General features: G+C 43.8%; 1 protein-coding gene across 18 annotated transcripts in view; it reads left to right on the top strand.

The window, feature by feature from the left end:
• EXOC6 (exocyst complex component 6) overlaps window positions 1-15008 on the top strand; it is a 93621-nt gene extending 78613 nt beyond the window's left edge. For 4 of the 18 annotated variants that reach the window (XM_083505869.1, XM_083505864.1, XM_083505854.1 and 1 more), the window contains 3 exons: window positions 11866-11978; window positions 13069-13080; window positions 13800-15008. In XM_083505869.1, coding sequence (XP_083361995.1) covers window positions 11866-11978; window positions 13069-13080; window positions 13800-13929 — 255 coding nt within the window. In that variant the 3' untranslated portion in view covers window positions 13930-15008. Of the gene's footprint in view, window positions 1-11865; window positions 11993-12211; window positions 12441-13068; window positions 13081-13799 lie in introns of those variants that run through there. The other 14 variants (XM_083505857.1, XM_083505856.1, XM_083505859.1 and 11 more) reach the window with 7 other exon arrangements.
• The last annotated feature ends 8 nt before the right edge of the window (window positions 15009-15016 follow it).

Here is a 15016-nt window from a genome sequence, read left to right as displayed (position 1 = left end):
CACAGATCTTCATCATTTCCCCCTTAGCCTAGGAAAAGGTGGGCAGTTTTCGAACACACTTTAATACTCCTTTCCAACTCCCAGAATCTCTGCAGCATTCTTATCACAGCCCCCAAATTCTTTTCCTTCAGCTAGAGATTTATGACCCAATTAAACATTATTTTGGATTGCTTTCCATCAGTAGCACAAACAAATCTCAGTCTCTTTTTCCTTGTCTTTTGTTTTGTATCAGAGGTGAGGGGAATTATGCTGTCTTTCCAACAGTCATACTTGAGCTTCCCCTCCTTTCTTCATTTCAGATCACACACAGTTTTCCCACAGTTCATATCAATATTACTCCAATGTCCCTTCCTCACTTGTAAATATCTTTTTGTTTTGTATTCCGGAGAGGGTTGCTGAATCATAAATATATAAAAGAAACTTGGAATAAACAAACCGTGGGCTTCCCTCCTCCCAACTGACTCTCACATTGAATAAAATCTTATCTCGATTCAAACCTTTGATCCATGTAGCCAGCACTTTTTTTCTGGGGGGATGCATACCCCTAAACATTTTGTGAATCTAAGTTTGCCCTCATTGAGGGGCAGTATTTCAATATGAGTAGGAAAATGAGAGTCCCCCTAAACATTTTTTTAGAATGTATGTAGCTGATATGTTCCATAATGTGCTGCTGCAACCGTTTTCCATCATGCACTGGTACTTTAAAGTCCTTTAAAGAGCCAATTAACCAGAGAACCTCTGTTCCTTAATGGCGGCGTAGGAGGCTTTTCCCCAGGCAAAGTGCTTTTGCACTCGGCACCTCCCTCCCACATTTTATGCCGGAGCAAGAGCCAGGTACCGAGACAAACTGTGAGTGAAGCCCATTCCCCCCAGTCCCTGGGGGGGATTTGCAAGGGTGATTTACCCTCTGTCATCCTTGCTTTCTGTTCACCAACAATCCCCCCCACTGTCATGGGAGCTACCTCCATTAAGGCAGGTGGGACCGGAAGCCCCAACCATCTGCTACTAGTACAATCATGGGTGGTGCGTGGAAGGGGCTCCCTCTCCCACTGCATATGATCCTCCTCCATTCCATAGCCCTGCTTCTGTTGATAGTTCAACTATACCCCAGACCTGTTGCAAGAAATTTCCCTCCCATGATACGGTCAAAAGGGATTATTTACAGATGGCGTATCTTTTTCCATAGGAGGAGGCGGCAGCTTGAGTTATTGCTCTTTTTCCATTTGACATTTATATCGATAGTATAGTAGTCAATTTAGAAGGGCTTCATTTCCTACCTGTTTTCTCTTAGGCTACTTTGAATTTATGCCGACAATATGATTGTAGTGTCCCACTCGCCAACGGGCATCAGATGCCTGCTTGGAAGTCTTGGGCACTTCCTTGTGTAGGTGAGCAACTTGTCATAAATTATTATGATTGAAAGTTCAGTCTGTTTACCTATGCCAAGCTTATGGTGAGGAGGAACAGAATACGGGAGAGGTTAGGATGGTAGGTGTAAAATGTTGGAAGCTAATCCCTCTCCCTCTGCTCAGCACTGAACAGTTCTGCATTTAAGGCGAGAGGGTGGTGAAAATGTCAAACCATTGGAAAGTAAGAGAATGAGTCCTCTCTCTTCCAAGTATTATACCAGCCTTTTTAGTGAGAGGAGAGGAACTGGACAGGAAATATCCCTGACATCTCCAGGAGGTAGAGCCGGAAGAGACAGTCTCCTTGTCTGAGGGCTGCTGCCAGTCAGTGTGAGCGTAATTGAGCCAGATGGACCAATGGACTGACTTGGTATATAAGGCAGGTTCTTAAAATGGAAGCAGCTGCTCATAGCAAAGCTCTGACCGTTTGGATTAAGAACATGCCAGGAACTGTTCGCAAGGTTGACAAGCTGTGTTTTGATGGAGCAAATCCAAAAACAAAACAAAACAAAAAAACACCACCAGGATTGCTTAAAAGCTCATGATTATGGCAAGCTTATAAATTCGTTCAGCAAAATTGTTTGCTCTGCTTATGAATAATCCAAGGGCCGACAGAGAACCCTTCTCCCAGAGCATCAAAGACACAGTAACAAAAGCAGATTGAGCCATAATTTTGTTTCATGCAGACCTGGGACTTTTGAAAGACCATTTCAGATGCGGCTGAATGTGAAAGATCTTGAAATCCAGGAAATCTTTTCCTTATTTCGATTTCAGACTCTGAAATCTTCAGTATGCAGTCAGAGAATGTGTACCTGTGGTTTAGTAATTTAGCCCATTATTTCCTGTTCCTCCTACAGTATGTAGCATTATCTGCCACTTTTGTTGCATTAAATTGGACTTCACACTTCCGTTACCTTTTTGGTGTCTTAAAAGAATAAATGCACGAGAATGTGCCTTTCAGGTTTAGCTAAGCATTGTTTAGGAAAGATGGACATCCTAAAACCTCATTTTTTGATTATGCGAAACATGCCTGCATATAATGCCTTTTTTCTAGTGTCTTTCAAAGTATGTATATATTCTGTGTGTTTCCTTTACTATGACATTACTTGCCCCTCTATTCTTGTCCTTCTCTAGCTGTCTGTTTTGTTAGGTGCAATAAGAAAATGAATCCTGAGAGGACAGATAACATTAATTTCCCATTAATTGTCTTAATTTCCCCCCATCTTTTCTTTGTCTGACATACCATTAATGCAATGCTTTCCTTAGAAATGCATTGAATTTGAGAGGAGTAATGAAGTTGCAGCAGGCTCCTTTCATCTATGGAAAATGATGATCTTAACGTGCACATCTAGCAAGTCATCAATGGTTGGATCCAGAGGAAGTTAGTTGTGCTTTAGTTCTTCCAAAATCAGTGGGACTCAAGTTGTTATGAGTAGTGCATAACTAACTTCCTCTGGATCCAACCCAATGCATTTAGCATATATTTAGGCAGTTAAGGACAGCCACTTTTTAAAAAAGCAACTCCAAGTAAATACTTTAAAGTTAACACTGTGTCCCAGAGCCAACATTTGCTAATGTGGAAAGGCTCAAAATTGGGAACTAGTGTAGAGCACAACCATGTTAACTAGCACATATATTCACACTAACTAGATCTGTGTGCCACAGTCTGGGAAACAATTAAGACAAAAGTTCAAAACACTGACATCCCCATAAACAATTGTAAGCTGGTGTATATATTTTTGGCAGATGTATCTGCCTTTTGATTGGACTTGCCCTCAAATTCTTTTCCTGTTCCACCTTTATATTAATTACAGGACTTAAATCTCCTAGGATTATATGCCTCTACTGTTTCAGTGGAAATGAACATGTACACTCTGTTTCCTCTGATGAATTCTGAGTCACAGTAGCATCTTGAGCCAAATCAGAAAAGATTACAGGCATTACGTCATGTACCTCTTCAAGAACACAACTACACACACACACACACACACACACACACACACACACACACACACATGCACATACACACAGTGTCTAATTTACAAATATATAAACACACACACACGTATGCATATTCCCACACATTCTCTCTTACACAAACACTCCTATATTGATGTATGTTTTTGTTATTGCTGGTTTTATAACTTAAAAACAAAACAAAACAAAAAAACTTTGGTTATCTTATTATGGAAACTCAATTGAGTTTTTACTCCCAAAGATGACCAATAAATATTAATATATATATATTTCAATGGCCTCCCCTGTTCCCTGTCCCTACTGACATTCTTTTTTTTAATAGATTGTTAGACTTTCTAGCATCTTGTTAGACTTTCTAGCATCTTGTATATAATGGATTTTTTTAAATAGATTGTTATACTTTCTAGCATCTTGTTAGACTTTCTAGCATCTTGTATATAATGGATTACTGTATAGCAGCGATATTAGTCCTGCTGGTTTTTAAATTTCTCATACTTAATTCATTCAGATGCATTATATAGCATACTTTCCACTTTATCTTTTCCTTTGTGTTGTTAGATTTAAGCAAATGCATCTTATTTTTATTTTAAGTGAGGTAAAAAGTGAAGTGAGATAACAACTTGCTAGATCCTATTGAATACCTGGATCCTGTAACCTGGACTTTTCCACGGACATAACTGCAAAATGTCACACCAATACTAGATCTAACTGTGAAAGCTGCTCATTGAAATGAGAATACTAGATACCCTAGATGTATATGCCTATTCACTTGTGAGTAAGCTCTATTGAATGCAGTGTGACTGACTTCTGATTAAGCAAGTATACGATTATACTGGTAAAGTGTATTTTCCCTAATTCATATAGCAAAGGAATAGAAATAGTTCTGCTTCATTTTCTAAATTAGGTCTATGCATTTGACGAGTGAATCTAGGCTTTATTACACTTGGCGCGCACGCACACACACACACACACACACTTGTGTGTGCACACACAGGCTGGGCGCCTCAATGGTGCCCCTCTGAAGGCTTCACCAGGGCAAAAATCCCCGGCTAGCGTGCCCCCACAGTAGCTGCATTAGCGCCTGATTACAAATCTTTGAAATCCTTCATGCCCAGTCCCCCTCATCTTAACTCCCAGAACTATCCTGTTAAAGAGATATTCTAATACCTGGGTTTTATTGTGCCTAGAGCTAAAACATATGACATATTTTTAAACCACTGTATTTACTATTGACTCTGAAGTCTAATCAGATGACAACTACATAGGAAGTCTGGAAAGCTAATAGCAATTGCAGGTGTCAACCCACATTTCAAGGACTTGAGAGTTCAAATGATATATATGTACCAGTAAACCACTTTGATTATCTTCTGCAGCCTTGTGTGGACAAAATAACTAACGTTACTGCCAGCTGCCTTTGAAACCTCATACCACAAACAGGAAGGCATGAAATAGTCATGTTAATAGTGAGTAAAGTGAATCAAATCTTTTGTTTGTTTGTTTTTGGAGAAGCTGTGAAGGATGGTTAATACCCTGCCTTTCTCTGCGTATTAATGTAAGCTGAACTGATGGAAAGGTTCTTCATATCAGTCTATGAGGAACAGATGCAATTCCCACCATACAGATGCTCCTTGAAATGGCTTACAGGCACATATGGGAGTGATGCTGCCTCCTATCCTATTCCTTGTCTTGACGGTGCATCGCCTGAGTGCCAAATCATATGCAGGTGACCAGGACATGGTTGCAAAGACTAGGTCACCAGGCAGCTCTTGCCCACCCACAGCATACAGTATACATGCTGTCAAAGTCCATTACGCACAGCAAGGTGCGAAGCTGAGAGTGAGACAAAGAATAAGTGTGTAATAGCACCAAGCAGCCATCCTGCTGTCGCTGCAGCTCGCTGTTCTATCTGCACCATCTTCACCCGGGAGTTGTCCCAACATAACCCCTGAACCTGCCCTCCGGAGGGGAGAGGGAAGTTTATAATTGGACTGCTTATGTAATTTGCTTGTGCGTGTTGGTCTTCCGCAGCATGTAAAGCTGTGGCATTCAGAAAAAAAGAAACTTTCTAGAATTAATGAGGCTGCTGTGTAACCTTTCAGCTGAGCATAGGATGCGATTACATCCTCTGCCGTTGCTTACTCTCCTCCTGCTGCTCCTCTTTGAGGCTGGAGCTGATGCGATGGCGTTGAAGGTTGTTCCTGTTCATATAGGATATGTACCGAAAGCAGAAAATACAGTGGCACATGCATGCCATTCAAGTACATCTATTTTGCTTATCTATATATGTTTTCCATATTTATATGGTCTGTTTGGTTATTTTCCACAAAAGGGAGACGCAGGATACACACTCGGCATCCTGAGAATTCCCAATTTTCTTTTTCTTTTTAAAGCAATTTCCCCATTTTGTGTGGCTGCAGAAATTTTCTTGAAAGCATGTGGGGATAATTGGTCTTTTCCGTGGTCCGGGGGCAAAGCTTCAGCGTCCTGCCTAGCTCCCTGCTCTGTCCCATTACTAATGCAAACAGAATTGTGCAAAAATATGCCCATTTTACAGAATGTGTTCTGCTTCTCTTGATGCAGAATGCGTGTGATTTTTTAAAGGCTGGTTTTTGTATGCCTACGTGTTGTACATTCTACATTTCCTAAGAGTGTAAACTCTAAGGAACAGAGGGGGACTTCTGGGTAAACATGCATAGGATCCTCGGTTGTCTTTGAACTGGATGTGAAAGTGTCATTTTAAACAGTGGAACTATCTGAAGTACCGTATTTTTTGCACCCTAACACTCACTTTTTTCCTCCTAGAAAGTAAGGGGAAATGTCTGTGCATGTTATGGAGGAAATGCCTACGGGTGGCATGCCTACGGATTTTCCTCCTCTAAAAACTATGTGCGTGTTATGGTCAGGTGCGTGTTATAGAGCGAAAAATACGGTATTTTGAGTAGTGCAGCTTTAATGTTTCTTGCATAGATCTTGATAAATCTGAGGAGTAGTACCCGCATTACTCTTCAAATAGCCACCCTGCGCAGTCCACAGTCGGCCTGCATTATATCTGAATGGATATGTGTAGTTTTCTTTCAAGAATACCCAAGGATGATATATCAGGATAGTCTGAAGTGTGACACCCCCCCCAAATTTGATTAATCAGCCTTCTGCAAAACATTTTGCCAATGTCTACTTGGATACGTGGTGCAGTAGCTAACACAACCATAGAGGCATGATAAAGTATATGGGAATATGCTGCATCAGTATCCCAGGAAACGTCACACACTGCGAATGGTACCCTCTTTGGGTAGGGCTATAACTAGGCAGACAGGGCTACCCCTAGACATTTTGCTGCAAAATGCCCCCCTCCCCACTTTTCCATTTACAGAAGCCAACTGGACTAGCAGTTGCATTTTATTTTGATACTGGCAATGAGATGGTGCTCTTTGCCAAACACGAGGGCGCAACAGGCTAGTTATGCATGTGCAGGGCGCCCATTGCTTCCAGTCTCTGCCACCTGATGCAGTTGCCACATTTCAGTTCTGCCTAGTGGCAGGGACGGCCCTGCATGGCAGGTTCCGTTTTAATTTTCTCCATTTGAAAACAAAAAGAGCACAGGCACTTCAGTATGCCTCACCAAAATAAATCTGGTGTTTGGCTGAGCCTAATTAGCTGCACTGTCAGAAAGCACTCCAGAAAAAAACTGTCACTGCGCTAATTAGTCTACTATAAAAACACACCAAGAAACACATTAAAGGGTGGGACAGGCAAATTGGTTGAGGTGCAAGAATGGGTGGCCTGTTGTGCTCGTTACCAGATTGTGCATCTCTATGACTAGATGAGTAATGTTTTAATTTAGAGATTGCCAAGGGAAGAACTGAAAACAGGGGGAAGTCATTTGCTATGCCAAAGCTTTGCATTATCCAGTGCACTGATTTGATCTATCTGAATGATGAAAAATACAGAAACCCACTACATTAATCAACCTGCATTAGAAAATGGAAACATCTTATTTTGCAGTCTCATGCCCGGATTGCTAAATGGAGAGACTATGAAGTCTGAGATACATTGCAAGAACCGAAATTTTAATTCCACAGCAGGGATTTTCAGGTTTGCTGTTGAATTAATGTTTACTTAGGAGTAAGTCATATTGATTTCCAATGCAAAATGCTCTTAATACGGTTTGTAGGACAGAAACATTGATGGCTGTACGATTTCGCTCTTTATGCTCCTGCTGTAAGCTTACACAGAAAGTTATTCCAGAACTTTGTACTGTAAACTGAGCCAATTGTATATGAGCAGCATGTGAACCATTTATGTAGGATAGCCTACATCAGATTAAAATTGGAAAGTGATGCTAGTAAAGTGAGTGTCACCAAATTTCAAAAGGGTTTCATGGCTGAGAGTTTCTTATGGAGATTCTGTGGGCAAAATATTGGTTTTGGTGATAGATATGAAGACGTTACCATAAATTGATTCTTGGACATTTTCATTCGGACAAATATTACTGAGTAAAACTTTCCTTTCTTTCCCCTTTGGGTAACTCTGGTGAAAAATTGCATGTTAAGTAAGATGTACGCTTCTGAACTTGCTTTTGTCTTCCGAATCCTGAATATGATTTTATTTTATTTTTACTGATGTATACCAGCAGTTTTCTTGAGGGTTTTTGATTCATCAGCATACCACGCTTTGCTTCTTCAGGCCATTTTGTGTGTTTTTCTTGCCTGTTTTTAATTTTTAATTTTAAATATGAAGATGCACTACCAACAAAAACGAACTCTTGAGTCATAAGCACCTTATTTGGAAGTAAAGACCCATTAATCCCAATGCTCACTTCCAGGTCCATGTGCTTACTATCATAGGCTGAGTAGTCCGACCAAGATGAATAGTGTCAAGAAACCTGTTTAGCATGTGGTGAATGAAATGCTACACTCTGATGCTACACTTACAGGTCTTGCTGCTCAGCAGAAGAAATGTCGTCTTACACATGAAATTGCTGTTCTGTAGGGTCATGGACAAATCCAGATTAGTCCTGGATTTTGCTCTTCTTAAAGCGAAATCCAAGGACACCAAACATGATTTATTTACCCCTTCTGACACTTTAACTATACTCTCCTACTTCTGTTTTCTAAGAGAAGAATAGGGGTGCAATGATGGGTAATGATGGGTAAGAATAGTAATGATGGGTAAGAAACCAGGGTCTGTGAATTAGACGAGGTATGTAGCAATCAGACTTAAAGGTTTATTTGGGGTGGTGGAATGACATTTCAGAGCTTGCAGTGTTACTGCTCAGGCATGGGCTTCCCCCTCTTTCTGTCATCACCACCTCAGAAGTGCCCACATTCATACTAGTTAAAACATGTTTGCATACATGTGTCTTTCCTTCAGACCTTGCAGAAAAGGGTAGGGTTGGCATGCTATGGAAATGCAGGGCTCGTTTTCCCTATGGTTTCTGAAGCCAAGAGGTTATAGGGTAGGATGGGGGAGGTGATCAGGAATGAGGAGTTGCCCACTGTGGCCAAGAGAATTCAAATGGCTCAAAGAAGGTTGCAGATGGCTCTGCCCAGCTGAGGTGCTTCCCTATGTTGTCCTCTGACCCCACTCATAATTTGGGACATCTCTTATTTTTATAAATTGGTCTCTGAGGCAGATGTGGAAAAACTGCACTGGCTTGAAGTTCCATCTGTCCTACCGCGCAGGGCACAAATAGCAAGAGAGAGATGTGAGACTCTGGCTTTTTAGGTAGTGTCTGCCGGACTGAAGTGACAATAATCTATGGAATGGCCTGTTTTTAGGAAAACATGGAAATAACCGGCCTCCAGTGGTAGATGAGCTGGAGGAGGCTTGTGAAGTCTCCTCTCCCCTGACTCTGGACCTCATGAGGGATAAGCAGTGCTTTAATTTCTAAGCAAAGGAGAAGCCGGGCCTCAAGTCTAGCTGGAAGCAACCTCTTGTCCTTCATCCTTGCCATCTATGGTGGACTATAGGAGCCAACTCCTAGGGTCCATGTGGGCTTTGGCCCCCACAATAAAATATTTGAGAGGGCTGGGCCTCCCCAAAGTTGATGGGCATTCCCATTCAAATGGCAGGTGTGCACTGCATCATGTGATCAGTTATGCGTGGTGGGGGTTACCTGGGCCCTCACAATATTTTATTCAAATTGGCACCCCTGCAGTGCACTCAGGCTTTGCAGTCAGTGGCAAGGGAAGATGGCACCCTGAACAGGTCCAAGGACCACTTTGGCCCACTCCTCTTCATCCTTGCCTGGTCTCCCATGAAAATCCAGGTGTAGGTTAAGAAGGAAAGTCCTAGCCTTGGGACTGGAGGCATGGAAGGAGGAAAGCCTTCGCAAAGTGTAGCGGGATAGGGTAACCTGTAGCCTGCCCTCAGCCTTAGCTATTGGACCACGCTGGCTGGGGCTGATGGGACTTGAGCATCCCATCCTTGGTTTAGCGAGACAGTTCTAGCGTCAGCCTTCCCACCTCCCCGGCCTCTGTCTGCTTGGCATCCAGCGCCGCTCATCCTTCCCACTCCTTCTCCTCCTCCGGTGGGAACTGGTTTCGAGTTTAGGTGGCTGAAGAAGATTCCGCTCGACTTGGGAGGGCCACCGTGGGGAAACCCGGATGGCCCTTCTCGCTGGGAAGCCGAGAGACCGGAGCTCCTTGCAAATCTCTCTCTGGGAGTGTCAAAAAGCCCCCGGAGGCGGTGCAAGTGTAGGTGGCTGGGGGGACCTCGCCGTTCCTCTCCTACGCGCGCCTTCCTTTTGCCCCACGGTCTCCAGGTTAAGGCGAAAAGGAAATGGCAAACCGAGCCCTGATAATGAGCAGAGGAATAAACGTGCGAGAAACTCCTCTTGGCCACCCCTCCCCACCTTTTCCTTGGCTCCTTCAAAGACGCCAAACAACCTGCTCTCCAGAAACCGCCGGGGCTGGAAGGAAGACGATCCGCGCCCCAAGTAGCGAGTGAAGGGCTTGGCAGTTTTGAAACAATGAGAAGCCTGGATCGGAAGTTGGGTTTAAGTGGCTTAGAGGGGATTAGGGCTTCAAATTGGCGGCGGGGCCCGGCGCTTTCCTGCGAGAGTCACGCCGCCTTTTAAAAGATTACGCGCAGATTTGACAGCAGCTCCGGCTGGATATTATGAGCAGAGCAAAGGCAGCTGGAAGGAGCCGGGGTGGAGGTCCCTCCCGAGGGATTTTATTTTATTTTATTTTATCCAATTTTATTTTATTTTATCCCGGCTCCTTCTGTTCCTCGCCTCCAGTTTCCTTGTGCCAGTACTTTAAATAAAGGCTACTTTTGAAGCGTGTTGTGGGAAGAGCATTGAGGCATTGGAACGAACATTCATATTCCACTCAAACGCGTTTTAATTTTGGTATGAAAAGCATACCCCCGTTAAAACGAAGGAGAGGTGCCCAACAATTTTTCTGATTAACGAGTTTTTCGATTGCATTATCTGTGGAACTTGAGTGATCACTTTCCCCCGTTTTAAGGTGTAAGAACAGCGTTTGTAAACGGAGGCTTTGTAAGGCGGAGCGCTGAAATGCGCCCTTCCCCGAAAGGGGTACTAAGCTGTGTTCTGTGTTGCAACAAAAAAACACAGCAGTGCCGTGTGGCAAGCTTAAAAGTACTCAACAAATGAAGATATTTCTTAATGGCGCACGAAGGTGTGGGAATCGATCCTACTCGAAAAATGGACATATAAACTTAGAGCCGCTAGAGGTCCACAAAATAAGGACCAATTTCTTTCTATTTGGTATGGTTTTATTGTTGTTCACATTAATGACACAGAGCATAGCCAACCTCCCGCCCTCCATGAATGGCTGTGGAAAATACGAAAAATAGAAATAGAGGCAGAGCTTTACATACTAAGGTTCTCTGGAAATGCAGCTCATCTTCCCCTGGAAAATGAGGGGTATCCATGCCAGTGGGGTTTTTATTTGTATAGACATGTTTTATAACGCCTCCGTATTTTATCGAAAGTCTGGAGTGTATTTCTGAAGTCTCTCGGCCCCCTCTTGGTCTCGGTTCGTGCCTGTTTTCTGTGATTGACTTCCTTCTATGCTCGATTTTGCCTATTTACTTATTTCCCGCCTTTCACCAGGGTGGGTGGGTTATGCGATACATTTCGTGGCATAAACTGCTGTGGGCCAAAGCCCAGCTCGTTAGCATTAGCGGATGTTACATTTGATGAATCTCATACCATTAGAAATTGGTTCCAGGGGCTCTCTGCCTTGAAAAAACGGGGGATTTTTAAAAAATGGCTTGCTTTAAAACGACGAAAGAAGCATATTTCCATTTTTTCGTTTGCTTTCTTCCTCTCCCCCCCGGGGGGGTCGTGTTGTGCATCTTGAGCTCTTCCTAACGCGGGATGAAAGTTGGTGGTCGAAGGAGACGGGGTAAAGTCGCCACATCCATTGGGAGCAAGAGGAAACTCCACACCCCAGAGGCCCTTAACGTCACTTTGTGTGTGTCCCCCTCTCGCCCCCCCCCCCCACTTCAGCTTCTGGATCTCTTCATGGTGTGGGATTGGTCGACTTACCTAGCAGACTACGGGCAGCCCAGCTCCAAGTACCTGCGCGTCAATCCAACCACCGCCTTGGCCCTCCTGGAGAAGTGAGTCACACACAGCCCTCCTCCTCCTCTTCCTCTAGCCATCTCTGCAGGCGCTATCAGGAGACCAATGCCTTGCAGGAGAGCGAGTGCTAGGGCACCCCCCCCCCAGGACACGCATAGGGAAAGGTTAGGTTGTAACCCAAATGCGTGCGCTTAGGTGCCGCCTGTCCCTTTGCAAACGGGGAAATGCTTCTTTTGGTTTTAGCAGCTCCATCCGGATCTCTGGTGATTAGGACTGCACACTATCTGCATCTTCCCGCTTAGGAAATTTGCCCATTCTAAATTTCCTTGGACGGACGAGTCCCCTTTCATTGGCGCCCCCAAAAGAAGCCCACGCAAGATGGCAAAGTGTGGGATGGATCTCGGAGCAATTGGTAAAAGTCCTAATATGCAGGACCTTTTGGTTGAAAATTATTCCCAAAAAATGTAATTACTCTTTGGGAGAGAGAGAGAGAGAAACAGACAGACAGAGAGAAACCAGCAGAAAAACGCCAACACACATGTGACTAAACTGCAGTATTAAAAATGATTCTTTTCAGTATGGGGTCTTTGCTTGCGTTGCGCTATGCAAAATTCCCATCACCAAAGAAGTCCACGTGCTTTGATTTAACCGGATAGTAGATCAGATTGCTACAAAAAAGTTGATCCATTTGATCCAGTGTGCCCCCCAGTGCAGGCAGGCCTTGGCTGAGGATCTAACCTTGATCGAGAGGGAGAGGGAGAAAGATGGATGTCTCCACAGTCTAGCTGTTCCAAGGATCGCGGCAGCTGCCTTGAAAATGGGAAAGAGAGGAAGGAAGGTGCAGTCCTGGGCAGGCTTCACCTGGGACTACGTCCCTCTGGGCTGAATGGTACTTACGTCTGAGCAAACCTCTTTAGGTTGAAGTAGCGAGGCTCTCTGAAAGCTTCAGCCTCGCCGCAAATGCGGAATAGCAAAGAGCGTTTAGGACTCAAGGCACACCGCTTGCAGCTACACCCTGAAATGTAAAGGCGTTATAAATATTTAGCTGTACCTTAAACTACCCCCTTCCTTTCTAACTGTTGATTCGTTTTCTTTCTTCCCCCTTCTCAACGCCCCAACGTTTTGCAGAGTCCACAGAGGGTATGTATTTTTGTACTTTTTCGGTTTTACTTCTTCTGTCACTCCGAATTTATTCCCTTTGGTATTGAACCACCCAAGGTTCCGCTTCGAAGAGATTAATAGGAAGGCTGACTAAAACAAACAAATATACAAAAAACAACTCAAGCCAAACTAAAGTGTCTTAATGGTTACAAGTAGTGGCCCATATACGAATTACAATGAACTACATTCTGTTCCTTGTACAAGTAACTTAAAAAACAACTGATTGTAACAGAATTCCCTTTGATTCCATGGATACTTCCACACATCTATAATATTTAGTGTAGCCTCCATCCCCCATTAAAAAAAAAAGTCATGTGCACTGGAAAATCCCTCTTTGTCATCCCAGCTCAGAATTTTCAGATTTGGAAAACGAACTCAGGTCCCGGAAAGTTTATGCCATCCTAAAATATTTTTTGCCTTAGAAGTTCCCGGGGGTCTCTGTTGTTTTCGCCTACACTGCTCTTTACGCCGTTCCGATTGGAAGAAAATCGGATTAAGTTGGTGCCATAAACTCGGCTGCTTGAGAACCTCAAACGTTCCGAGCGCGCCGTTTTTTGCGCGTTTGGGTGGGGGGCTGCGGACATTAAACCCTTCGCATTGGGAACGAACGCAAATGAGGAGGGAATTTGGGCTTCTTTTGAAAACGAACGAACTAACTTAAATTCTGTTTCTTTCCTTTTCTCCCGTTCTGCTTTCAGAATGAAAGACGTGAAGAAGAACAACATCTTCGCCCAGTTCAGGAAGAACGACCGCGACAAGCAGAAGCTCATCGAGACGGTGGTGAGGCAGCTGCGAGGCTTGGTGAACGGGATGTCCCAGCACTCCTGAACGCCGGGCGTTTCTGGAGACCGGCGGGCGCAGGCCGAAAACTAAGCCTGCGTCTCCCCGGTTAGGGTCCTTGCTCCATGGACAACTGGAAAAGATGCTGTGAAAGGGACCGGCCTATGGAAAGAGCCGGAGAGAACCTGAGCGTCTGCACTGCTGTCAATTAATGCTATCTTAACAACAACAACTTGTAAAAGGAAAAACAAACCCACACACACACATACATTAGTAGGGGTGGAATAGGGCTGTATATTTACCAAGGCAAAATGCCAAATTGTACATGCAACAGTGGGATTGTAAATAACTTTCTTTGCAGTCTGCGGGCAATGCCTCAAGATTCCCCCCTCCCCTTTTCCAAAGGACTTGGTGGGGGTGAGATTGCCACGCAATCCGCCTTTGCTGCTCCCTACACTAACCCCGAGGTCATGTTTTCCCAAACAAGGAACTTTTTCTGTTTCAATAGTTGCCTGTCTCTCTAAATATAAATATAAATATAATATATATATATTTACACACACTCTCCTGTATTATTTGTAAATTATTAGCCTTAAGTGATCCAACAGGTTTTCTATACCAGATTTTTTTTTCTTTTTTTGTAGTGGGGGCAAAAAAGGAGAGGGTTTTCTTTTTTTTGTAGAGAGCCTTTCCAAACTACCTGAATCAAGACTCCGGCCTTGGTGGTCTTTGAACAACTGGACTTTTCTCGGGTATTTGAGCGACGGGACTTTTATATACAATTCTTAAACCCCCGCGGCGCCCCCCCCCAGTTTCCTCTGCCTGCGTAAGGGATAAGGCAGCGCGATGCCAATGTTGTGCGTGTAGTTGTGTAGGTAGGTCTGTCTGTGTGTGTCCATCTGGGTGTTTCTAGGACTAGCTATTCCCCACCCCACTCCGTCCCTCCCAATTTTCAACTTCTGCACTGGAGCAGCCTCGTTCGAAACGCAAAGCGAATGTATCCTAAATTCCAAAAAACCAAATGAATCGAGGGACTTGCATAAAGAATGTATCTTTCTTTCCTTCTTTTCATGCGCTCCGTGTATTAAGTTATTTGGACAGTCCCGAATACAGTAATATAAACCTTACCCTCCCT

This window comes from Podarcis liolepis, assembly GCF_965112155.1.
Source record: "Podarcis liolepis genome assembly, chromosome: 5".
In the NCBI taxonomy this organism is placed as follows: Eukaryota; Metazoa; Chordata; class Lepidosauria; order Squamata; family Lacertidae; genus Podarcis; species Podarcis liolepis.
The sequence above is the reverse complement of the archived record's forward strand: the minus strand, read 5'-3'. Positions and strand labels throughout refer to the sequence as shown.